This window comes from Wyeomyia smithii, chromosome 2 (assembly GCF_029784165.1).
Source record: "Wyeomyia smithii strain HCP4-BCI-WySm-NY-G18 chromosome 2, ASM2978416v1, whole genome shotgun sequence".
NCBI lineage: Eukaryota > Metazoa > Arthropoda > Insecta > Diptera > Culicidae > Wyeomyia > Wyeomyia smithii.
The window spans coordinates 206,862,072-206,888,754 of NC_073695.1; the positions used below are offsets into that span (position 1 = coordinate 206,862,072).

The 26,683-nt window shown below is 39.8% G+C and overlaps 2 protein-coding genes across 10 annotated transcripts in view; one reads left to right on the plus strand and one right to left on the minus strand.

Moving 5' to 3' along the window:
* Positions 1-26,683, plus strand: part of LOC129725015 (beta-arrestin-1) — a 186,695-nt gene that overhangs the window by 20,995 nt on the left and 139,017 nt on the right. The window lies entirely within an intron of this gene.
* LOC129725017 (trypsin 5G1-like) lies at positions 25,458-26,635 on the minus strand. Its single transcript, XM_055680388.1, has one exon. The coding sequence runs from the start codon at positions 26,604-26,606 to the stop codon at positions 25,809-25,811; it is 798 nt and encodes a 265-aa protein (XP_055536363.1). The 5' UTR covers positions 26,607-26,635; the 3' UTR covers positions 25,458-25,808.

Consider the following 26,683-nt stretch of genomic DNA (forward strand, 5'->3'; position numbering starts at 1 on the left):
AAAATGCCACTAAAGCTCGATATCTCCATTGCACAGTATTTTATTTCACCGTTTGTGCGTATAATTTCCTAAATTGTGATTCAAATGATGATTATAGCCATAAGGTATGTTTGGAGGAATTCAGGATATTTAAAAATGCATCTTTAAATGTAGAAAGATGGGTGATCAATCCACCTATGAATGAGATAAAAAATTTACTTTTTAATAAAAATAAGATAGACGCACGGTGTCTTCGACAAAGTTTTAGGTCATATTAAAACAAGAAACTTTACGGAAGACATCATGTTTCTATCTCTTATATATTACGAGCACCATTGAGTTTTCAAATAGAAGGCACTAAAAATCACAATTTCCGTTCTAACTTTTTTCACAAATTTTTCCGAATTTTTTAACCTTCTACTAAGTTATCAGCCATCTGAAAATGCATTTGTTTTCTAAACATTGTTGTTTTTTATCTCCCAAAATAAAACAGTTATTCAACATATTTGTTGAAATGCATAGTTTTCCATCACATATAAAAATGCCAATATCTCAGCTCCCTGATAAGATATCAAGTATCTTTTTGCATGTAAACTTTCGTCGTAAATCCCGCTTCACAATGAAAATTTCAGCTCTTGATAACAATTTTTCTTATTTGTGTTTTGTAGGGTTTTATCTTAAAATTATTAAAAAAAAATTTTTTTTGTGATGTTTAATAGGCTCTGGGAGTCATAAAACTGAATAAAATGCTGAACCAAACCATGCAAAATATTCAAAAACAATCCCACAAAATTAAAAAAATATATGGAAAAATTTAGGAATCGAACAGAATTAAAAAAAGTGCAAAAGAGTGGGTTTGTAGCTGAAAAAAGTCATTTTTTCATAAATCACGTTTGGACAACCTGAAAACAATTTTTTAGAAAGTCGAAATGTTCTACAAAAATGCTATGAATAACATTATCTTTTAATTTAGGGCTGAGCACCTTGACCTTTTCAACATCGATTTTTTTGGGACACCCTAATGAGTAGTGTTAAGAGAAAAGTTAGAGAACTCGCGTATCCTACGAAAAATAATCCCAACTTGAATTGAAACTGGAAAGAAAACACTTATTATCTATATTTCAGAATAAAATGACCCGAAAAATCCTGTATTTTTTGTTTTATTCAAGAAAGAAGATGTATTTATAATTTTCGGAACAGTTTATATAAGATACATGTAGACAACATCTCCTCTCGGAATAGATGACGTCCGTCACATTTTTCGAATTTTTGCGATTTTTGATTACAATAAGATTGAACACGTTTAAGAAGTAGCTTTGAGCATTTTGGAATGTAAATCGAAAGTGACGCTTTTTAAATCTTTAACTGTATAAAAAAACTACAGAATTCAAAAGTACAATTAACCGGGAAAAATATTTGAACGAACCGGGAAAAACCGGGAAAAAACCGGGAATTTAATTTCAGGTTTTGAGTGGCCACCCTGAAATAATCTTCAGAGCCCTGTTATGACAGAATTTTCAGCAACATTCGTTCTACTATGGGCTAATCGGAAAAAGAAACTGCCTCTCACAACGTCCACAACGTCCTGTCTAGAGATCGGATATTACTAATGCCCTAGCTGTATTCCTTCGAGCATGTAGAGAGTCAAAACGAATAAGTTTACATCGGTTTTCGTAGCTTGGTAGTCTTAATGGATCATGCTTAAGTAACTGTCGAAGGGCGTAACGAAGAAATCTGCGTCGAACATTTTCGATCCTTTAGCTACATTTAAGTACTCGGGGTTTTATGCTACCTAGCAATACTCTATAATTGAGCGGACAAGCGAGCAGTGTAGACTTTTTGGGCAGTCAGTGAAATTTCAGGCCATTCTAAAGATGAAGTTCTTTGAACTCTGGTTCGCAGAGTTGATATGCTGCTTAAACGGTAGCTTCGAGCTAAGAATTATTCCAAGGCCCTTCACTTGTTCAACGCGAGGTACAACCACGCCAGTAACTTTGTGTTTAAACTTGATTGTATCCTTTTCATCCGATTTCATTCGCACCATTCGTTGAAAACATCGATTTGTTGCTTGAGATCCAGTGTATCATAGTCATCTTCAAATCTGCGGAAAATCTTCTAGTCATCAGCGAACGATAATCTCGGTCCACCGAGTGCATGATTGACGTCATAAAATACAGCAGAAAGATTGGCGGTCCTAGGCAGACCCATGTCATGGTAACTGTTTCCTGAAGCCGCCGCTGACGATGATGGCGCCAGTGTTGAAAATATGGTCTTAAGATCCGTTCATTGTGCCGCATCAGTAACACATGGTTTTTTGGGTGCTTCTAATTATATTGAATGTAGGGTTATCCGGAACCAGGGGCGACTCGTGGCTTTTGATCCTGCCTGTTCAACCACAAATTTTGAAAATCACAGTTTAGGAGATTAATCTCAACCATGTCCGCCTAATCACACACGTCAGTCTCTGTGTTACTCTTTGAAAGGGAAACTTGAAACCGATAAAATATAAATTAAAATTTGGGTTTGAAACATACTTTTGCCTGGCGTCCCCGTGTGCAATGCACAGGTTGCACCTATGGACGAGTCGCCCCTGTCCGGAACGTGTTAGAACATGTTTGAACGTAACCATTTATGTCCTGCACAAGATCCATAAAACTTTCGAAACGAAACAAACGTTCTTAGCGCTTCGCATTTCTACATACAGGGGATAGTCAAAATAAGTAGGATAGGCAAAATTTTGATGAAATTTGAAATGCTATAGCTTTGCTAAACGTTATTCGATTTTAATAATTCGAACACCATTGAACTGGAAAACTTTAGAAGTTTCATTTGCTGACCCCAGATCTGGCCTAGGTCACCGGATATAGGAAATATTCCTGAGTTCCGGTAGGCATGTCAAACCTGTTAATTTTTGGATGGATTTGGTAATGGGTTACCTGATAAAAATGCTCATTTGCATCATTGGCATAGATGACAAAATCATTTCTGAAGCGAATGGTTCATCAAGATCCGGAATCGGCCAAGAACTCATCGAGAAATGGCTATTTTTCATCCGGAAGTCCTCAGAGGAACCTTTAGTAGGGGACATTTACGTTTTTGCACCAAACATAGCGTGTTACACCTCTTTCTTCAGGATTTTTTATCGGGAATCTTTTAAAAGACAGATATATGAATTTAGGCTGCATTGGCCACTTCCGGAACGACCTGGAGGCCCCGAAGGAACCCGTAGTGGGAGAATTCATATTTCTGCATCAAAATATAGCATGCGACACCTCTATCTTCAGGATTTTTCATCAGGAATCATCCAAAAGACATATTTTTTTAAATACAGATTACGTTGGCCACTCCCGGAACGATCCAGATTCCCGAAGGAACCCAGAATTGGGACATTTACATTTTTACATCAAATAAGGCGTGCGACGCTTCTACCTTCAAGACTTTTCATCAGGAACCATCAAGAAGACATATTTTTGAATACAGATTACGTTGGCCACTCTCGGGATGATCCGGATACCCCGTAGGAACCCGGAAATGGGGACATTTACTGTATTGCATCAAATAAAGCGTGCGACACTTCTATCTTCAGGATTTTTCATCAGGAATCTTACAAAAAATATTTTCTAATATAGGCTGCATTGGCAACTTCCGGACTAACCTGGATGCCCCGAAGGAAGATCCGGATGCCCGGAGGAATCCGGAATGGGGACATTTACATTTCTGCATCAAATAAACGTGCGCATAGAGCTGCAAGATTTTTCATCAGGGTTCCTCCGGGGTATTCAGATTGTGCCGGTAGTGGCCAATGCAGTCTGAATTAAAAAATATGTCTTTTTGATGATTCCTGATGAAAAATTCTGAAGATAGAGCTGTCGCACGCTTTATTTGATGCAGAAATGTAAATGTCCCCATTCCGGGTTCCTCCGGGGCATCTGAATCGTTCCGAGAGTGGCCAACGTAATTTGTATTTAAAAAATATGTCTTTTGGATGATTCCTGATGAAAAATCCTGAAGATAGAGGTGTCGCATGCTATATTTTGATGCAGAAATGTAAATTCTCCCACTACGGGTTCCTTCGGGGCATCCAGGTTGTTCCGGAAGTGGCCAATGCAGCTTATATTTGGAAATATTTTTTTTGTATGATTCCTGATGAAAAATCCTGAAGATAGAAGTGTCGCACACTTTATTTGATACAATAAAGTAAATGTCCCCATTTCCGGATTCCTACGGGGTATCCGGATCATCCCGGGAGTGGCCAACGTAATCTGTATTCAAAAATATGTCTTCTTGGTGGTTCCTGATGAAAAGTCTTGAAGGTAGAAGTGTCGCACGCTTTATTTGATGCAAAAATGTAAATGTCCCAATTCCGGGTTCCTCCGGGGAATCTGGATCGTTCCGGGAGTGGCCAACGTAATCTGTATTTAAAAAAATATGTCTTTTGGATGATTCCTGATGAAAAATCCTGAAGATAGAGGTGTCGCATGCTATATTTTGATCCAGAAATGTGAATTCTCCCACTAAGGGTTCCTTCGGGGCATCCAGGTCGTTCCGGAAGTGGCCAATGCAGCCTAAATTCATATATCTGTCTTTTAAATGATTCCTGATAGAAAATCCTGAAGCTAGAGGTGTAACACGCTATATTTGGTGCAAAAACGTGAATGTCCCCTACTAAAGGTTCCTCTGAGGACTTCCGGATGAAAAATAGCCATTTCTCGATGAGTTCTTGGCCGATTCCGGATCTTGATGTACCATTCGCTTCAGAAATGATTTTGTCATCTATGTCAATGATGCAAATGAGCATTTTTATCAGGTAACCCATTACCAAATCCATCCAAAAATTAGCAGGTTTGACATGCCTACCGGAACTCAGGAATATTTCCTATATTCGGTGACCTAGGCCAGATCTGGGGTCAGAAAATGAAACTTCAAAAATTTTCCAGCTCAATGGTGTGCGAATTATTAAAATCGAATAACGTTTAGCAAAGCTATAGCATTTCAAATTTCATCAAAATTTTGCCTATCCTACTTATTTTGACTATCCCCTGTACCACTTGCAGCAACAGTTGTTCTCGCATGAACGGAACTTATCTGACTGTTTAGCGAGTACTGACAGCCTTTTGACGTATAATCGAGCCAGAGAGCCAGAGAAAAACGGCTTCAAGTATAATGTATGGGAATGATGTTCGTGACAGGGATGTGGTCCTAGGTGACTGCTCTGATGTATACCTGAAGTAACCGTAAATGGAGCAGAATAACATTTGGCGAAGGAGGATACCGAAAACAAGCGGTTGATCGATTCGGCCCAAACCCGTGTTGCGTATTGGAAGTAAAGTATTTGCATTGGAAAAACTGAAATCATTATCACCAGTTCGAACAGCTTTGACACCGCGTACAATGCCGGAATTCCTCTATAGTTATTGATTTGATTTGGGGGTTGCATTTTCTTGAAAACGGCATCAACCCATCAAACTGTCTTCAATTCGGCCCAATTGAGAAACAGAAGTTGAAGGAAGGTGACTCGAGATGCGACTGAGATGAAGAGACGCTGGCTTAGGTTGCAAAGCTAACGAAGTGTCCAAAATATGATGGCATCCAAAGAAAAGTTCAAATCTTCATCAAAATCAAATCGGAATAATTGTTTCATTATTTTTCATTTGAAGTGCAATAAATGACTTTTATTTCGAGTGCCTACTCAAGGATGTTATTTTATATTCATCGCGTCTCGATTGAATGCCTCAAACTTTATTTTAGCAGAACATGATATTTCTGAATTAAAAGTTAATTAATTGTTGGTGATTAATATTTAATCATCAAATTCTTGACATCAATTTGGCTGAGCTTCGTGCGAGAAGGTCACATGAAAGCGGAAATACATGAAAAACCTCCGTATAGAATTTTAAGAAAGATTATGCCAACATACGAATGGTACCTACTTACTACCAATATTTTAAATAATCTACAAAAACTTTTAAAGTTTGGTGTCAACCGTTGATGTCTATTCGTGGCATGCTCGCCCGTTATTGTTTCCATTGTACGTGAAAATTCTATCTTGAATCTTTTCATTCATTTTTACCAGTGGTAGTAATATTGAATATTTGCGTATCACAAAATTACTCTACATTTTATCAATCCATGATGTAGTTTAAAAGTTATCACCGTTCGAAATCTGATGTAAAACTCGTGATGGTTTTTTCGCTCCAATACAAAGACGTAATACTATATCAAAAAAACTTCGTCATACTGCATGAACTTACTCTGCTGCACTTTGACTGGCGCATAACAGTAATGGTAGTAGTTAATCTCAGCCTGATTGGCAGAGCAGGGCACGTCAGGATGGATGGTAAGTAAATACCTTAGGTGTTAGGCCTCCGGACAAAGTCTAATGAGAATTTGCCGGCCCTACCCATCCTATAGCTCGTTGTAAGGCAGCAAAACAACAGTTGACCTGGGCTTCCTTCCCAACCGGCATACATAAGTCACGATGGTATTCACCAGCCAGGTTTTCATCGTCAAGATGAATGATGGTAACCGAGAATGACTAGCAGAAGAAAGCTTCATGTACTCCACCGAGTCTGATGTATATACGATAACATACTAAGCACGATGATATTCCATTAGAACTGACCGGTAGACATGAGACGTAGGTATATACTACCCGATTGGCACTGGTTCGAGCGCCGCATGCTACAGAGGTTGTTACCATACCAGAAACGTTCGCTGCTCGGGCGAGTTTGGCTGGGAAAATTCTTATCATGATTGAAATCTGATCCAGCATGGGCTCGGCTCACTGATGTTTCTCCTCTCTGCACACGAGGTTCAAGGTGTATCGTTTTCCATCAATCGACACTCCGTTCTATATTAGGAAAGCTGGCCCCGATTGCGAATGGTGATGGAATCTAGGCCCACGGCTGAATATGGGAGCAATAAGCTAAACACTTTCGTTTTCATCTCGCCCTAAAGTCGCTCTCCTTAGTGGCCGTGGCACGCTGTGCGTCTAGAATCTATTTATTGTCTCACCATATAGACACAGTGCTCGTTACGGCAGAATTCCGTAAAAGGAATCTTTGTCATGGTAGGCGAATATTTTACATTTGAGAGAAGCCGCCTCGGTAAACTCGAGATTCTGTTAACAATTTTAATTGCATTCATTTGTGCCGTAGACTTGTAAACATTAAACTCAACGTGGTAATGTCGTCATTGTGGGCCTTGTGTTGAATTTGTGGGTAAAAATCCTGTTTATCGAATTATTTTCGAGCCTGCTATGCCGCACCCAGCTTTTGATAGCACCCTATTTGATTTTAGGGAAATTTTGTGGGTTTGGTGACATTGGTAATTTGAGAAGGTGCATATTTGGAGTGTTAGAGGGGTTGCATATTTGGAGTCTTAGAAAGCCATTTTTAAAAGACTTGTTTACTCGGAAACTGTAGGATCTATAAAATTGGTTCATTTTAATGAAAGGCGAAAGGTCTTTTTCGAAAATTGAAACACCGAAAAAAAAATTGTATTTGTTCATTCCGTTGAGATATATGAAAGGTACAAGCATTTGAATTCTTCCTCTATCAAACGTTGCAGACTAATGTCACTAAGCCCAGTTTCACTCAAATCTCAAAGGATATTACCTGCTCCGTAAATGAGCTTGCGTAAAATCTTTCTCTGCAATTTGGAGATGACGTGTTCTGTATAGTTTTCCTAAACGTACCAGACGTAAACCAGTAAACCTAAAGCGTTTTATCACCGTGAGAATCGGCTTCCACCATCGCACAGGGGAACCACTGTATGTGTTGGTGCCTGAGTCAGCAAACTTTTGAATCCTACTTTACTGTGAACCACTATGAGAATGCCTGCGTCTAGCACGAAACCACCTTTTTGCCAACTCATGTGAGAAAGACTTCGCAAACACTCAACCTAACAGCTGGAATCGGCACTGCTCTGTCTTTAGCTTTAAAGGAAACATTGTTGTGTAATTTACCTGTCTGGTATTCACAAATTACCAGATCGCATCGACGCTTCATTCCAAGGCTTCGAGAGATGATGCATTGGGATTGATTGCATATCTTTCAAAATGTATTATTTGATCATTAAAAGTCATGCCCCCTTACTGGAGCTGGTAGTTGAAGCACATCGTCGTCCAAACTGTCGATAGAGCTGCCGATACCAGCGCCATAGTTCGGCACAAATTCCAGCAGAACACTGGAAACTCTAACCGCATTGTCTTCTCTGTCTTGACGTGGTGTGGAATTCCAAGAATCCAGTCGCGTACTGAAGACGTGCGCGATTGCTCGTGTGCTTGCGTTGTCGGTACTATAGACATTAAAGTACAAGCTTCACTGTTCCTAGCCTACCGGGAACTCGTGGAATAAAGCGCAATTCCACCTCCCCCGATGTGGGCAAACCGCTTGTTATTTCTGCTCGGTTTCATTCTGTGCTCATATGCTAACACAGAATGTATTTTATTTTTCTCCAGCGGAATTTAATGAGCGAAATGTGAACCGTTGTCGGTGTGAAATGCGCAGCATCCCGGCACAAAAAAAATCACGCATGTCGCGGATTCCGCTCGCTCGCTAGTAACACCTGTGCGGCGGTGGGATGTTGCTAAAATTTGTATTTTTCAAAGGACGATCAACTTTGAATGAAACCCACACCTTCTCTCTTTCTCTATGTTATAATCAACTGCAGCGTGATTTTTTCCCTTGGTTTCATGGCAGTAAAAAATACTCCACACTATTCTTATGATAAATCAAGATATTCATAAACCTAAAAAAACATATGAGGTTTATTATATTCCATGAAAACCAGCTGTTGACATGCCTAATCTGCACTAGAGTCCGGCCAAAGCTGATTATTCAGAGTGTCTCAAAATTAACACTGTCGTGAAATGAAAAAACAAAATCAGAGAGCATTGGCTGCCTAAGAAATTGTCCAAATGATTCCATATAGTATTTGGTGTCTTCGAATATTCGAATTTTCTGATCGCCTTTATTTAGTAATTTCACAGATTTTCTAGTGAAAAAATACTAATGGTTTTTGTAATTATGTAATTATAATAACATTTTGCTTTTTTGAAAAGACATTAGAAACGATTATTATTATACTTTTAATCCCTCCACGTTTAATGCCTGATTGCTTATTCCTTTCTGGCCTCTGTCCGAAAAATATGTCAGTATTAATGTAGGTACAGTACCGTCATCAATGATTTCCTTTGAGAAGAAAAGACAAAGTCAGTAAAGTAAGCAGCTCATGACATGAACATTAAGTGCTAATTAGATGCCATTAAATTGTCTATGCGTCTAAAAAACTCTGTTTTTTTTTAACAATGTAGAGGCAGAAATTTTTTGTTATCAAAACATTTTTCCTTGAGAGTGCTCATTTTTAAATGCCTAGAAGAATTTTGGGCAACTAAATTATCTATCTGAAAAACGTCTATACTTAATAATGCCCAACTTGAAATGATCAGAACAGTTTTAGGCAACTTAATTCTCTACCAAAAAAACTGAGATTTCCGGTTCTTTTAAAATCTATTTTTCACATTTGTTTGTAGAATTTCTATTTTTCAAATGTTTGACATATTTTTCGCATACGTTCATGATATTTTTGATTGATTTAATTGAAAGAAAAAAAAATATGAATCTTCATAAACGTTGTAAATTTAAATTATTTATTGAATTTCGCAGGAACTGAAATCGAACAGGCAAATCAACCATTTCACAGTTTAATTTATTTTCCTTAGACTAGACTACCTTTATTTAGAATTTGAACCCTGTGTCAGTCAAGATTCGTTCACAATTTAAAGCCGGAACGGATTGCTCAAAATCAGGCAATTGGATTCACAGGCCCCGGATCGGAGTGGAGCAGCAGCGCGCAAAATACATTATAGAGCTGTTAGCTTATACAAGCGGTTCGCTGTGATGTTTAAAATTCGTCTGAATGTAATAGGATGACACTTGTACACCAGCCAACCGACTGACTGACTGGGTGAGTGATGATGACGGTTCTCCGGCAAACTGCTCCCAAGCGTCTATGGAGGACCCACCTACTACTACTGCTGGTGCTGCTGCTGTAGAAGCCGTACTACTTTCAAAAGGAAACTGGAAAACGTTATCCCCAGACGAGGCTGGCAATTAACCCTGTGACATCATGGATGTGCTCGACTTCCTCGGTATGTTGCAGGAATAAACGTATACCGCGTTGGTCTAATAATAGAGATTCTACGCGAAGGAATTTGATTCAATCGGCGGTTTTGCGAAAAAAAAGTTCAGTGCCATTGAACCGTTTTGTGTCCCCATTTGATGTCATTCGGTGACGAACGGCGCTAAAGTATGACCGACGTCATATTCGAGTAACTTGAACCAAGTCGAAACGTGTAAACCGGTCGGTCGTCAAAGAACATGCACGAGTGGTACTTACTATCAATGTGTACTATTATAGTACGCCATAGGTGAAAGAGTGTAATGGTATGATTTTGACTCACGTGAACCCGCAGTGATGAAGGCTATCTATTGTCGTCATCAACAACGAGGTAATGCCCCAGAAGTGATGTTTTGGCTGCACTGTCGTGTGTCGTAGGTACGACAGGGAACACAACTGATAAGCTTCCGTAATCACAAAACACACACAAAATACCGTGAGATTTTAGCTTAAGTTTTTGAACTGACCTAGATATTAAAAATGTTTTCAGCTTTTACAGTATAATAGATGTAAGATTGTTATTTTCATTTTAAATTGAAATGTAAAGCAAACTAACTGCTTAGGACACAGTTCTATTTTTTTGATAAACGAAAATATTTCGAACTCAAAACAGTTGGTATCTTCTGAATTTACTAGTTCATTTAGGCCATTTAGGAGCGAGTTTGATATATGCCCTATATATCATTTTATTATTTACTAAAATGGCCTTTGTGCCCAAGCCGTTGATATGTCTCTTTTTTGAAAAAATTAGGAAGATGGTAAAATATTCAGTAACATTATTCAATATAGTGCTGGTATTTTTAATACTTTTGGTATTCTGCAGTGAAAATTATGGATCACACTAGTTTTAATTACGTGTGGTGAGAGCACCATATGAAAAGTGAAATTTTGCTCCTTTGCATTCGGGATATTAACGTACACGAGAAAGCATTTCAGTTGCAAGTATAGGGTATAATTTAATGCTTATTAATTAACTCTAACTAGTCAGAGAGCTATAATCTTTCATACTTTCCAGTTTATGTTCTACGACAAAATTTGTGTTGACTTAAAATATCAATAAAATTAGGAAATTTCAAAAATCAATGAAGTTATCATTAAAAATAGGTTTTTACAAGACCATTTAATGAGCTTGAAATTATTTTGACCATTCTGCAGCTATTTATTGCTTGGATTTTTTTACTGCTTTATTAGGGTGGTTTTCAGCCACAGGCTGGTTCGCCACCGATTGCTTCGAAACGTTGTTTTCGACCATTGTTTTGCTGACTTTTTCTTGAGCTACGTGAACAATATTAAAAAAAAAGAATAAAATATATTTTATTGAAAATGCACCTAAATAAAACTATTTGTGTATGGAAGCATTTAATTGTATCAAAAGGTTTCTAATTGTTTTAGAGAAAAACATTAAAATATCTCGCTGTTCCAAAGAACTGACTCTTCTGTTCAGCTCGCGAGCGGATTGCTTAAGTGGATCGGTGAACCGGTACTTTCGTTCTTTTCGTTCCACTTCTGCTATCCATTCGTGTGCGTACTCGGTGTTACCCAGCCCTTGTGTCTGTGGGTGAACTTTGGCAAGGTAATTTTTGTTTGCTCTCTCGGCTTGTGAATGGAATATACATAATAGAGCAGGCATCCGGTAGCAGTTGGTTGCTGGGAGTTTTATTTAAGCTTCGCACGCAGCTTTGCGCTCGGTAGGAGGAGTGTAAAGCTTTCACATGGCTCTCGCTTGCGGCGCACAGTGTGTCCAAATCGAGAAATGGACGGTAAAACTGTTTTTTCAAGTCCTATGTTATCCATATCTTCTAGAAAGTTGCTTCGTTTACTACTGTCATTTATATGATTTAATGGAATTAGTTACAAATTTCGCCGTATAGAGGGCGCTATACCTAACTTTTAAACGTGACTTGCTAGACAAATAGTTTCTTCTGCATAGTTGTGTAAAATTTGATAACAAAACTGTTTTCTGAATACCTCAAACCTCTAGAAATTAGGATTTCAGAGCTACAAGACATTTTCTAAAAACCCTTTTTAAAAGCAGTTTTTCATCCATATGTTCAACTGTAAGGCCTTAAACATGACTGTATATATTGAGAGTGACGTGGTAAATCAAGATGAACAATTTCTAGTGATATATTGGTTATTATATACAGTATTCATGAATAAAAACTGGAAAAAAGTGTTTTTGAAGGCTCTTTTTATTTGAGTTGAAACTCGAAAAGGCGCAAACGAATCCAAGCTTCTATGAAGTCAGGGTGGCCACTCTACCGGGAAAAACGGGAAAAGCGGGAAAAAGCCGGGAATTTCAAATCACCCGGAACAAAAAACGGGAAAACCGGGAAATTAGGCTTCACGCCGGGAAAATCATCCTCCTTCATGTCTGCCGCTTCATTTGTTCAACAGTTTCTGAGCAAATGTCAACATGAGACCCTGTTTTTTTCATGTTTACCTAACTGGCATGATTCTTCCGGCTAGGGGAAAGCTGGTTGTTGGTTTCAGCTAAAGTCGACAGCGGCTTCGCAGCAAGATCTGCGTCAAATAAAATCAGGCTTGATCAGGTGGATAAATTTACTCTTCCGTAACATATATTGTCAGATTTTGAAGAAGTCAAAAAGTTATCAGCGTCGTGGGAGGCGTATTGAAACTTCTTGTGAATAGTGTTCGACATCGCATCGGGGAGAATCCGATCAAAAGTCAAATAGGACCCGAAACTTCGAGTCTCGATTTTATTTCGAATCGGACCGGAACGGAGCTACCCGGTTTGTACTTCCCGATTTTTGGTATGATTTTAACCACAAGCAGCAAAAAGCAAGAAGCAGCAAAAAAACTTTTTCTTTCTGTGTTGGACCTTTTGACTACTTGATTACGTTGGGGAAAGGCGCCACCTTGAAGAGCTATTTGTTAAAGATTTCTCAGATTTTTTCTATATCAAAAACAGTAGTAGCTAATTGTTTTTTGAAATTTTGCTTATATGGCCAACTGAAGTTACCGATTTTTACATGTATTTGTGCGCTCTTTATAGCACAAAGGCCGGCGCGTACACTACGTTTCCGTTTCTATGCCCAACGAACAGACTCCACAATGGGGCTAAATCTAGAAACGGACGGAAATAGGAAATTTTAAAGTCCAATGTTATCAGTATCTTCTAGAAAGTTGTTACGTACACTGTTGTCCTTTATATGCTTCAATGCAACCCGCTTCAATTCTCACCATATAGAGGGCGCCACATCTAACTTTTGAACGTGACTTGCTAGACGAATAGTTCCTTCTGCAAAGTTGTGCAGAATTTTATTACAAAACTGTTTGCTGAATACCTCGAACTTCTATTTTTTTTTGTAAAAGGTGCTGTATCTCTAAAATCTCAATTCCTAGCAAGCAGGTGGAGTTAACAGTGTTTTTAGCCTTTTTTAGCATTTAGCTTTTTGTTTTTCACAAGTGAAGTTTTCACGTGGATTTCAAAGTTTACGTGTTTTTTTTTTAGTTATGGCCGGGATATGCATAGTGGGCTCTACACAATCTCTCCTGACGACTCCTAAAAGGCGATGCCGCCATGAGCGTCTTAGCCGAATAACCCGGTGCGCCTGTTCTCCAGGAGGAGCGGCCCAAACAGCGTTTGTACTCCAGAGGAGTGGCTGAAGTAAGAAATGCGGTGTCTCGTCATTTACACCCAAGACGGCAACCCCGTCACGAGACCAGCTATCGCCACCCTAGTAAGGTGACATGGCAAAAACATTTCACGCTGCAGGAACTTTACCGGAAGGGGAAAAATGTTCGGAAGATGTGTGACCGCAAGGCACAACAAATGAGCTGAGTACCGGTTTTATTGTGTTGGGCAGGATGCAAAGTCGTATGATCAAGTTGCAGGCGATCAGGGACAGGATAATGAAATTGATAATGAAAGGCCGGTTCTACAATTACTACATCATCAATGTGCACTGCCCGCATGAAGGAAGACTCTAGGAAAAGAAAACCTTCTACACACAGTTGGAGAAGGTCTACGACAGCTGCTCGCAGCGGGACATCAAGATCGTCATCGGAGATATGAACGCTCAAGTTGGAAGGGAAGACCTGAATACATCGGTGATTGGACACGAATGTCTACACACCGAGACGAACAACAACGGCCAAAGATGCGTAAGCTTTGCAGCTTCCATGGGATTGATAGTCCGAAGTACATTCTTCCCCCGCAAGGACATCCACAAAGCCACTCGGAAATCACCTGACCAACGAACAACAAGCCAAATTGACCATGTGCTCTTCGAAGAACGGTTTTTCTCGGATATCACTAATATACGTACCTATCGAGGTGCGGACATTGACTCGGACCATTTCTTAATGGCGGTTTGTATGGCTCAAAACTGTCGACTGTCTATCAGTCACGACAGAGTCGATCCCCGCGGCTGCCGAAGTCTACGCGCAATAGCTTGAAGCGGCACTACCCACGGTAGAGGAGTTCGGCGTAGCTTCTCTCGAGGATAACTGAAACGTGGTCCGCACGGCCATCAGGGAACCCGCGACGACGACACTAGGAACACAGGCACCAAGTGCCTAGTGTGTCGTATGATGGAGAATGCGAGGCAGCGGTGACAGAGAGAAGCCAGACCTGGGTAAATTACCTGAGGGTGAGGATGAGAGAGAACCCGGTCAAGTACAGATGGGCAAGGGACGACATGCACACGATTTTGAGACGTAAAAGGCGCCAGCAGGAGGATCGTGACTATGACGAGCTAGAAAAGCTATTCACTGCTAATGATACGCGAAAGTTCTACGAAAAAAAAAAATAATCCCGTGAAGGCTATGTGCTGCAAGGATGTGGAAGGTAGAGTCATCACGTACGATAGCAAGATGGTCGATAGGTGGAAGCAGCACTTCGATGAACATCTGAATGGCGATTAAACGAACAGAAGCGGAACTGAAACGGACCTGGGAGTGCCAGCAGTAGATGACCGGGTATCAGCCTCCGACCTCCACGAAATTCAGCGGGAGATTGGGAGGCCCTACAAACACGGTAAAGTAACACTTGCTAGAGTACTGCAATAGGTCATTTCCAGGTCTGGTAAGAAGAACAACTGCCGGAAAAGTGGATAAAATACTCTCCCAAGTTATATTCCATCGTCTAACACAGCGGTTCTCAACGTTTTTTGTCCACGTACCTCTTGGCAATATTTTCCAAATCAATTGTAAAATTACTTTGTCCGCCATTACTGATTTTTCTTTCGCGTACCCCCTGAAGGCTTTCGCGTACCCCTAGAGGTATGCGTTCCCCAGGTTGAGAACCTTTAATCAGGAGGTTCGTGGGGCAGTGCCAAGCGGGTTTCATGGTAGCCTGCGCAACCACGGACTGGACATTTTTAATTCAAAAGATTTTACACAAAATTTGAGTACAACGTATCCACGCATCACATTTTTATCGACTTCAAGGCACCCTATAATACTGTTGATCGAGAACAGCTATGGTAGATCATGCACGAGAACGATAAACTGACGCGGCTGATCAAGGCTTCCATGAACCGTGTGATGTGTGATGCCGAGGATTGGGACAAAATGATGGACTTTTCTGTTTGCTTTTTAACATCGCCCTCGAAAGTGTTATACGAAGAGCGGACACCGACACGAATGATACGATTTTCACGAAGCGAGTTCAGCTTAAAGGCTTCGCTGATGACTTCGACATCATAGCACGAAAGCGACGGTGGAGGAAACCTACACCAGACTAAAAAACGGAAACTAAGCGTATTGGACTGCAGATTAATGCGTCAAAAACAAAGTATATGAAGAGAAGAGGCTCCGAGGAGAACAATGTTAGCCTCCCTCCCCCCATTCAGGATCATCGTAGATGACGATGAGCTTGAGGTGGTAGACGAGTTCGTGTACTTAGGACTGCTGGTGACCGCTGACAACAACAGCAACATGGAGATGCATTCAAGCGGGAAATCGTGCCTACTTTGCATTTCGTAAGACGCTGAGATCCAATCGAGTGCGCCCCCGTACGAAGTTGAAGCTGTACAAAACACTAGTTATCCGGTGGTCCTCTGTGTGCTAGAGACGACAACACTGCTCTCAAATGAGGTTTTCGAACGGAAGGTGCTGCGAAGCATCTACGATGGAGTACAGACTGGAGAATGGCGTAAACGCATGAACCTTAAGTTGCACGCGCTGCTAGCAGAAACCTCTATTGCACTTCTAGTTAAAGTTAACAGATTGCGATGGGCCGGACACGTCGCAAGGATGCCGGACGAAAACCCGGTTAAAACGATTCTTTTCAGTAACTTCTCCGGCACCAGAAACCAGGCTTGATCAGATTGAAAGTGACCTGCGATTGATTAGACGCCTGGGAGCGTGGTGACATACAGCCAAGAACCGACTGGAATGGAGACGACTTCTTGATACAGTACGGCTCTAGTTTCCATATTATTGCTGTTTCGGAACCAGTATAACGAATGTGTATTGTTCATAACGCATTTGATGCTCAAGCGAATGTTCAATGTATTGGACGGCTCAAAATCAAAACACTTTTGAAGTATGTATTAACCGGTGCTAGTATTGCCATGGTGATTTGTACTGGTATTGGTAATATTTTTCAGAATGCTGCTATCTCTAAAGCAGTGCAAGCAGTAATTAATACTGATGATCTTGGTACTGCATAGGTTAATGCAAATATGAACTGATCGAGAAACATCATCGAATCAATAACAATCAAAAAGACATTGGATTTGTTCAAAACATTTTGCATCTAACGAGACTCTGGTTTTATTCATATGCATTCGGTTCCACGTTACTGGCACCAGCGTCAGTAAATTCTGTTGCAACGAGGCTCGCTATTGGCTGTTGCGGTTGCTAACGGTGATTAGGGATGCACGAGCATTTGATACGCACCGACTCGCAAAAGTAACCAGCGGATTTTTGAGCGCCCCAAAATTGATCGTTTGCCTAAAACCGAAGTCTACCGAAACATTACGATTTTGTGTGTATTATACATATACAGATTTCGATCTCTGTCAATGTATTCATTACGCAACGGTTGCGTTATCCTTTTGACACGTCAGATGTGCAAAGCCAGAGCATTTAATGTGCGTTTTGAGAAGACACATCGGATGATGGTGCTTGAACTTTTGCGTGTAATCTCTGCCAAATGATCATAAACCAAAATCGACCACTGCGATATATGAATTCCTGCCAAAGCACACGCTTCTTCGTGACATACCATGAGAGGCCAACAATTGATTCGAGCACCGCTCACAGTTTCTCCCTCTCACTGTCAGTGCACCGCCCATTGTTTCGCTTACCTATCAGTCAATTTCCTGTTTTGTCGGCTAACGCCGCGCCGCGTTATCAGCGATTAAGCATCGGAAACGTTCGCTTGAATTAGCTCATCGACCGCGCCCATAGAAGCTAAAAATACCCACTGCTGGCGAAAATGCTAAACCAGATCCCGCTCGAAAAGTCGAAACAGGTGAAAGATTTCCCACGAAAAGTAGCACAATCCGCACGGCCCTGTCCAGAAGCTCAACCGGTGCTGCTTCTGAAATTACTGCTGCGTATTTTCTCAATTCAATTGAAACCCATATCAGCGCTCGTCGTCGTCGCCGCCGCCGCCGCCACCGAGGAAGACCCAGCCGGAGGATATCATTATCACCGGCATGAAGTGTTATTTACGAGCGTTCTCTTTCGGTATTTTGTTTCGTCCACGTACGTCTCTCCTGGGAGTCGGTAGTCTGATGCCTACTCGCGTATGTCTGCAGGTTTTCTACCACCTCTTTAGCTCTACCATATTGGCTAGCCGGCTCAGTAGACACTTTCGCATTGATGAGAGTAAAAAAACACACCCATGCCCCCCGCCGCATATGTGCTGGACTCTAGCTGTGAGGGGAGACAATTCTACACGGACTGACACCGGTGTATTGAAGTGTGAACGTCGAATACACGTTTGTCAGTTGACACTCGAATCGCTGGCTAGGGAAGCATCGTAAGTATCGAAACAGTTTCCTCATTGTGGTTATTGATAACATTGTATTTGCTGAATAGCTCATAGTCTGTTTATGCTTTTTCTTTATGTTGATACTTTCGATAGTTCGGAAGATATATATTGCCGACATATAAGCTTCTTATAAAAACCGATGCAAACTTGTCAAGTTCAATTGCTACTGTATTGAGGTGCGCTTGACTTTGACCGCGTCAACAGGTTTTTCTCGTATCAATCGCCGGCTTACGTTAGGCAACAGGCATTGATTGGCTCTGCTGCTGGCTCAATAAAGTGACCATGATGAGTTCGTTTGAACAGGTATTTGATATTCGGCTCGAGGTGCTATTGACGTAGTAGGTGATGGAGCGATCCCGATCGCATCTTGCCGAAAAGTTTAGCGCAACCTCGCTGAAATGATGTAAACTACTACAGCAGAAGGTCCTCTGACGTCACTCGAAAACCAGTGCAACCAGTCCACGAGCCAGTGCCAACGCTAATCCGAGCGATCCGTTTCCGGTTTGATTGACGTGATTAAGATTGACGTTGATTTGGTTGCAGTTTGCGACTGAACAAATTTACTTTATTGGATGAAACGATTTCATTACTTGGCCAGATAACCGATCTTTGCCTAGAGATGACGTCCTTGTTCATTGTATACACTATACCGCCTGTTGCTCGACCTTCGGAGAGAACATCACGTATAGTGATGCGGGGCAAAGGTTCGCATCTAACTGGTTTTGCAACATAACAATTGCAAAACAATGTGTTTATAGTTTGAGAAACATATTTATTTAAAAAAAAGTAATAGAATGCTAACTTTTACCCCACAAGTGGGGACGTATTTGCGACATCTCGTGGAAAAAATTAATCAACTTTTTGATTTGTTTTCGCCTCGACTTTTTATATATCCACAAAAGCAACAAATCCTCTGCTTTCGATCCTAGAAGGAGTCACAGCTTTTTGCATTTATGTTCCGAATAAAATTTTTCAGTCGCAGTATCTCTTTCAGGGATACAAAAACAAACGGATTGAATTTTCAGCATTTGTTGATTAATGTACTCCAAGTTTCTTGGCTATACAAGTAGTAAAATAAGTAAAATTAAATCGTCGTTAATTGTGTCATCTTCGGGAACGATTATAGTTTGAAAACACTATAATGAAGAGTAATAAAATTAATTCTTCTCATAAGCTGAATGCTATAACTGTTTTATGCGAAAAAAAAAACCCTATTTGCTACTGTTTTTTAGAAGTTACCTCAATAAGAATCTTTTCTTCTATTATCAATTTTTACTTTCTGGACCCCCCACCCATGAATATTACCTACCATGTTTATTTCTACAAAAGTTGCTGAAAGTTATTTATAAGCTGCTGTTATTATGTATCAAATTTACACACAGTGTAGTCACATTGTCTCTTTGTGAGTTTTAAAAAGACCATTACGAACTTTTGCCTTGCACTCCTCATCAAATCAATAGAATGTTCTAAAAATAGGCGCAAAAATTAACTTCTCTCAAGTGAAAGCGCATGCCGTTGAGAGTCTTCATGAATTACAAAGTGGTAAAATGTTCTTCAACTTTATCCCACGTCCAGCTGAGCTTTTTTCCGAACAAACTCAATTTCACATAAGAAAATGAATGACGGTAAATGATGCGCCATTTCGAACGCCGGCTGCGGCTGCCCCTATTCCGGGGGCAACGTATGCTGGACGCGAGTATGTGGAATGTTGATAGCGTGTTGTTTTACTTTTTGTGAAAGCATACCTACATGCGTATAGAAGGCTATAAATCTTTGCCTAGCGCGTTGCAATAAAATTGTGCGATTGATGTTAGGCAAAAGGGTTTCGGTTTACAGCTGGGTTGTTTAGGAAATTTTACCTGCCAAATAGAGCGTTCAGAGCGAAGTTCAACTGCGTGTCTACGAACAGTTTCATGGCTGTCCAGTGCTTGTTGTTACTGTTAGCTTGTTTTCTTCTATTGTTTTATTTATGAATCTTGAAAATAATTTGGAACTTCAGAAAGAACCAGACAATTTGAAAGCGTTCAAATGCTACAAAATTAGACGTGTCATCAAGAAGAAAGTCACGAGTTTTTTTGTGATTCGGCGAATGATGTTTTTGGGCATCTGGTCGCCGTGAGTTGAAAATATATGTATTGAAATCGACTAATATTTGCTCATCCACTAATATCCACTGAACAATTAGGTTCACTAATATACGAATCACTCGCACAAAAAATTATATCTACAAAATATTGAAGTCATTATTGCGTTGCTTTAAGCCAGCCATTAGCGTTCTGAGCACCTAATTTGTTAATTCGTATGTTCGATGCGTGCCACCGGAAATAGTCTCGCTAAATCCATTCTCCTGGTTGCTCCCTTTACTATTCCGGCCATTAATAGAGCTTAAACCTGAAACTTTTACTAATTACACTAATATAGTTTGAAAGGAACATACATTATAAGTTAAACTTTACGCGGAGCTAAAACGCGCACAACAATCAGCTGGTATTGGTGAATTCTAAAGTATATTTTATCGTAAACAGTTTCCCGTTTACGACAGCTGTTCCATATTATCAAATTTATGCTGCCAACAGTGCGGTGCATTATCGTAAAATATCCTTCCAATTGAATCATGATTTATACAGTTTTCAAACAACCCCTAGAGAAAGTGCAATCCAAAAATACCTCGCTAGCATTTTCTTTCAAACACTTCAACCTCCCCTTCTGGCACCGTGCGGGTTTCCTGAGACGATGCGATGAAGTCACAGTGCACTTCATTTTTCAATGCTCGGGCGTCTTTTTGGAGCAATCCGAACGCCAAAATCAACAATAGTGGTAGACTGCAGATGCTGGCAGTGGTAGCGTCCGGTGTCCAGACTATAATTTATTATTGCTCGTAAATTATTGCAAACGCGATATTACCCTTTCATTCATTCTTTCCGTCTGGACGCTGCTGCCGTGAACGGTAGCCAACCGCTGACCACAGTATCCTGCATATGAGCTGTGCATAGTCATGCTGCTGGTGGAAGTCGCAAACGGAGGTGGAAGAGCTGTGTCACTCTCTGCCAAAAGCTTTTTCGATGCTATGATTTATTGGACAAGAAAATCCCCAAATTTGATATATGCACGAAAGATGCAGCACGTTCTGGAAGGAAAAATGGGTTTCCACTTAGTTTTGCCAATTAAAACGAAGATTACGTAACTGAATTTATTAGTATTTCTGTTACTGCTTAAAGTTACAACTTTTCTCAGTGAATCTGATAATAACATGTTTGTTATACAGAAAAAGTGTTTTCTGGTTGATTAATTATATTGAAAGAAGTTAAGTTCATAAAAAACCATTTAAATTATTAGTATTTTATGCAATTTGGGATGAAGGTGGAATGAACATATTCCATCACAAAATATAAGTGTCGGTCATTACATTTAAAATAGTTCTAAAACAGGGGCGAGTCGTGGCTTTTAAACTTACCTGTTCAGCTATAAATTCTAAAAATCATAGTGTGAAAAAAAAACGCACGCTATTCTTTCTGTTACTATTTACAAATTTTTCTAAGAAAAAATGAAATATAAATATAAAATTAGATTTATAATTTTCGTTTAGCCTGGCGTCCCCGTGTGCAATGCACAGATTGCACCTACGGACGAGTCGCCCCTGTTATAAAAAACAGCGTTAACAGATTGACAACGAAACTAAATGTAGATGTAAAAGTTCGAAATTGATAGCGAACCAAATATATTTTACTGCCACATCTACCTCAGTACAATGTTTTTTGATAACTAAAAAAAAACAATACTTCTGAGCGCATTGCAATCAATTTCTCACTAAACTGGTAAATGAAACACATTACATACGAAGTGAGTTTGATATGAATATAACGCTCGGTTTTTGGCGTAGGACGACGTCTCGTTGGGGTATATTCTGAGGAAACTAATACCAAGGTGTAACTTTGGAATGTCAGATTTTAAACGGTAATACTTGTATGTGATTACAATAATCATGCCGATAGAATGAAAAAATGATGGTCAATTTTGTGATACTTCAGTAGTTATTACTTCATTGTTTAGCAGTGAAAATCCCGCTTTTTATCATTTAAAGAAAATCGGTGTAGTGTTGAACGACACCTGCCGATTCTGCAAATCTGAACCAGAGAGTTCAGAGCATTTGCTTTGCTCTTGCGAAGCTCTTGCTTCCTCTAGGTACAACTTCTTTGGAAGTTACCTTTAAACTCCATACCAAGTGTGGAGCTCTAGTCCCAAACAGGTAATTAGTTTCATCAACTATGTTGTACCTAATTGGGGTACAGGTTTACAACAAAACAGCTCTACTCCATCAATGAGTACGAGCAATCCGTAACCTGTGCACAGCAATCGGGGCCCGCCACAAAAGACAATCAGCAAGAATGTCGCAGTGGCATTTCAGTACCCAGTGCCCTTCAGGCGTACATTAGAATAAAAAAGCAGTGAAAATTGATGAAAAGTTTCAAGGCAGAATTTACAGGAATAACGAATCAATCACAAACCGAGCACGCCTAGCACAAACTTCATAAGTAGACATCAACTGCCTACTGTGATATCCTCTATGTCAGTGGCAAAAACGACAGAATCTCCCCGTTCCAATAGGTTAACTAATGTTTGCTTTTATTAGCCTGGACTATTTGCATGTCTCGAGGGTGAAGCTTTTACAAGAAGTTCATAACAACCTTATTTTTCAGACAATTTAACGATCTGCTGTTAGAATGTTATTGAAACTGATGTCTTGAAGTAAAACGTGAGCTAAAAGCGCTTGTCACTTGTCGTCTATCAGTGCAGCAGAACTCGATTTACAGCCAGTAAAAACTACATTACCGCTGCCGACGCATAGTGGTGTGACTACATACAAATGCTGGCCAAACAAAGGGTTTTATCCAGAAATTATGGGAGAAATTCACTTCTTTGCGATGTTTAATGCTCTGTGAGCCTAACAACTGAATGCGACGCTGAACTAAACCATGCAAAATATTAAAAAATAACCCTACAAAAATAAAAAAAAACTATATAGAAAAATATTTGAATCGAACAGAATTGCAAAAAATGCAATAGAAAGGTTTTGTAGCTTAAAAAGTCATTTTATAAATCACGTTTGGGCAACCTGTAAACAATTTTTTAGAAAGTCGAAATGTTCTACAAAAATACTATAAATAACATTAAACTGGTCGACAAAAGCGAAAAAAAGTGTTGCTCTAAAGCATGAAATATCTCCCTAGAAAGATTATAGCTTTTTAACCACTCCTGTAAATTTAGGGCACTAAAATTTACAGGAGTGGTTAAAAAGCTATAATCTCTATCTAGCCATTAGAGTTTGCGTAGTAATTACTTGCCGGGTTCGTCGCTTCAACGTTATGTTTACGAAAAAACTCATTTAAGTCTCTGAAATAATCTTAATGGCTGCGGCACCAAAATTCACAGAAATGAATAAAAACCCTTAATCTTTCATTATCTAGTTTGATCTTCAGGGTCACACCTGTGTTGACCAGTGTTATCTTTCAGTCTTGGGTTTACAACCTTGACTAACATCGATTTACTTGGAAACCCTAATAGGCATGTGTAAGTTAATGGACTGATGGCCTGATTTAGTCAAGATTCAGTCAAAATTCGAACCTACGACTACGCGCATTTAGAAGGGACTTTCTACCGTTGTAACAGCATTATATTGTTTAGTCCTTCGTTACCATTTTAAACAACCCCTAGGGCTGTAAACCTCGAAGTATTTTTTTAAGTAACCTTTCGAATGGCTCCGTTTAAAAAATGACTATGTTTTGTTCTACGTTCTATGTTAGCATTCAGTTCTAACCAGTGTTGTTAGTCTTGCTCATAAGCAGCATGCAACACCTCATGTGAGATTCTCGTTGCTACCGCTATCACACAGGAGAATTCTCCATTCAAGCTATTTCTCGTCCTTCTCGCTTTTTTTTTTGCTCGCATTCGCTCTCGAGATCATAAGCCACACTCTCGTCTACTCTCCTCGTGTGTACCTACTCCCCTACTCGCGAGAACAACCAGCCGGAGACAATTGTTTCTAGATGCTTTGCGATGGTTGATGTTTGAAAAATGAGCTCTTTCAGATAATAAACTTTAAATTTTTCTCGAGTTTTTTTTCTCTCGAAAATTTTTTTAGACTTTTTATTTTCAGAAAGACACAATTACTATCTGCAACTTTTCCGAAGACATCACACCAATCAAACAAATCGTTTTGACTCTAATAATATTTGTGATCATCAAATATTTTTTCTTTTTAAGATGTATTGAAATTGAAAATAAATGATACATAAACTGTTTTTGGGGTATAAAATGCTTCAGAAAAATGTTTGTAGTAAGTTTTGAAACCAATGAAACCAATGCGAAAATTGTCCTAAATGGGTATAAGAAAGGTTTAACAATACTTACAGATGATGAGAAATAGGTTTTCACGCATCCTTCAGTAACAATTCACAGTCTTGCATCAATTGAAAAAAAATTTTTTGCTTGTTAAAATATTCTCTAAATGGGCATAAGAAAGGTTTAAAATACTGATAGGTGATGGTAAATTGGTTTTCGCGCATCTTTGAGTAACCATCAACAACCTTGCATCAATTAAAAAAAAATTACTTGTTGATAATGGTTCCAAATGGGCATAAGAATGGTTTTAAAATATTGATAGCTGATGGGAAATAGGTTTTCACGCATATTTGAGAAACCTCTTGTATCAATTGAAAAAAAATATTTTTTCTGCTTCTGAAAATATTTCTAAATGGGCATAAGAAAGGTTTAAAAATAGTGATAGGTGATAGAAAATAGGTTTTCGCGCATCTTTGAGTAACCATTAACATTCTTACATAAATTTAAAGAAAAAAATTTTGCTTCGATATAACGTAACAAAATTAAAAATAAAGTTGCCTTATATCGATATATGACTGTATATAATTTCTTAGATGTTCGTTGTTGTAAAACCTTGGTCCTTCAGACATTTGTAAGTAAAGCAAAGCAAAGCCTTGGTGTTACATTCCGTATCGGATCCTGACCTTCTGTTTTACTATACACAGACTTCGCAGCCGACTGTTAAGTGTACAGGACAATTGCGGGGCTAGCGCTACGATCCTACTGACACTAACAATCTCTCCCGAGCCGGGACTCGAACATACGACGACTGCTTTATTAGGCCAGCATCGTACCTCGAGACCAGCTGGGAGACATTTGTAAGTATTATTATTAAAAGGAAATAATAAACTTCTACAACTTTGCGAAAATTAGAAGAAACACTAACTTTCGAACAGAAGTCAAAACAAAAAATCACTGTGTATTCGAATACGAATTTCCATTTTCTTCAGGGACTTCAAATGCGATTTTTTGTTTGTTTGCATAAAGCTTATTATTTATTTTTGTTTCCCTAAAAATACCGGAATTAAGTATTAAACTGTTCCTGTTTTCTTCTTCATAGCTCACTTTTGATTTCGGTATATGTAAAATGTATCGAAAATATTTACGTAGGCACACGTAAATTTGTTTTAAGCCTACAATCGCGCTGGGTTCTACTCTTTGTTCCTTGTTGCACAGATTATCGAATAGCGCGGTGGTCAAATATAAAATTAAGTTATTCTTCCGAGACAATCGACGTAATTCGGACTGGTTATCCTATTAACCTTCACGACGTCAAGAAGAGTTTGCTATTATCTATTCACACACCACTTACTTCACGCACCCAGTCACGAACCGCACCTACGCGCGAATACACTCCCGGATACCCTGGCCGAGCGCATCCTAGCCCCCAAGACACCACACCGACTAGGGTTCCTCCCGCTACCAGCGGACCACCGGAATCACCCTGGCAGGCGTCTTTTCCTCCTTCCTCGAAGCCGGCACAAAGCATACGGGGTGTTATTGTCCCAAAAGAAGCGTACGATTTGGCACACTGCTCCAGATTGACAGCCGGTACATTGGCGGCTCTTAAAGTTTTGCTAATCCTCATCGCGTTTTGAGTATTACCCCAGCCGGAAACCTGCAGGCAAGCACCATCGGTAACTGGTTCGTCCTGTTCTGGTAGGTCGACCGGATAGATCTCATCAGTCAGCTCCAAGTCTTCACTCAGTTCAAGAAGGGCAAAATCGTAATCAATGGTGTTGGAATTGTACTTTTGATGTTTTTCTTTTCTAGCAACCTTAACCAGCCGCCCACCTTGAGCATGCCGACTAGAGCCTACGCGAACCGTCAAACTGCCGGAGTTGATGCAATGAGCTGCGGTCAAAACCCACCGGCTACTGATGATCGATCCTCCACAGGTGTGACCCCAGCCATAGTTTAGCGAGACTTGAAAAGGAACATCGGTTATATTGACATCGTATCCTCCAACTATGCGACCGCTGGACGGAAATCTTCCATTCCACCAAGGACGAAGTAGATGTTGCTCATCCGGCGGCAGGGCGTGAACACAAACAGTTGCGCCGGATATAATGAAAACTACGGCAAACAAAATCATTATTGCGAAACGATTGATTGCTTGATACGAACTGTGCAGATTGCGGTTAGCGAATTATTTATATCATCGATTAAGTG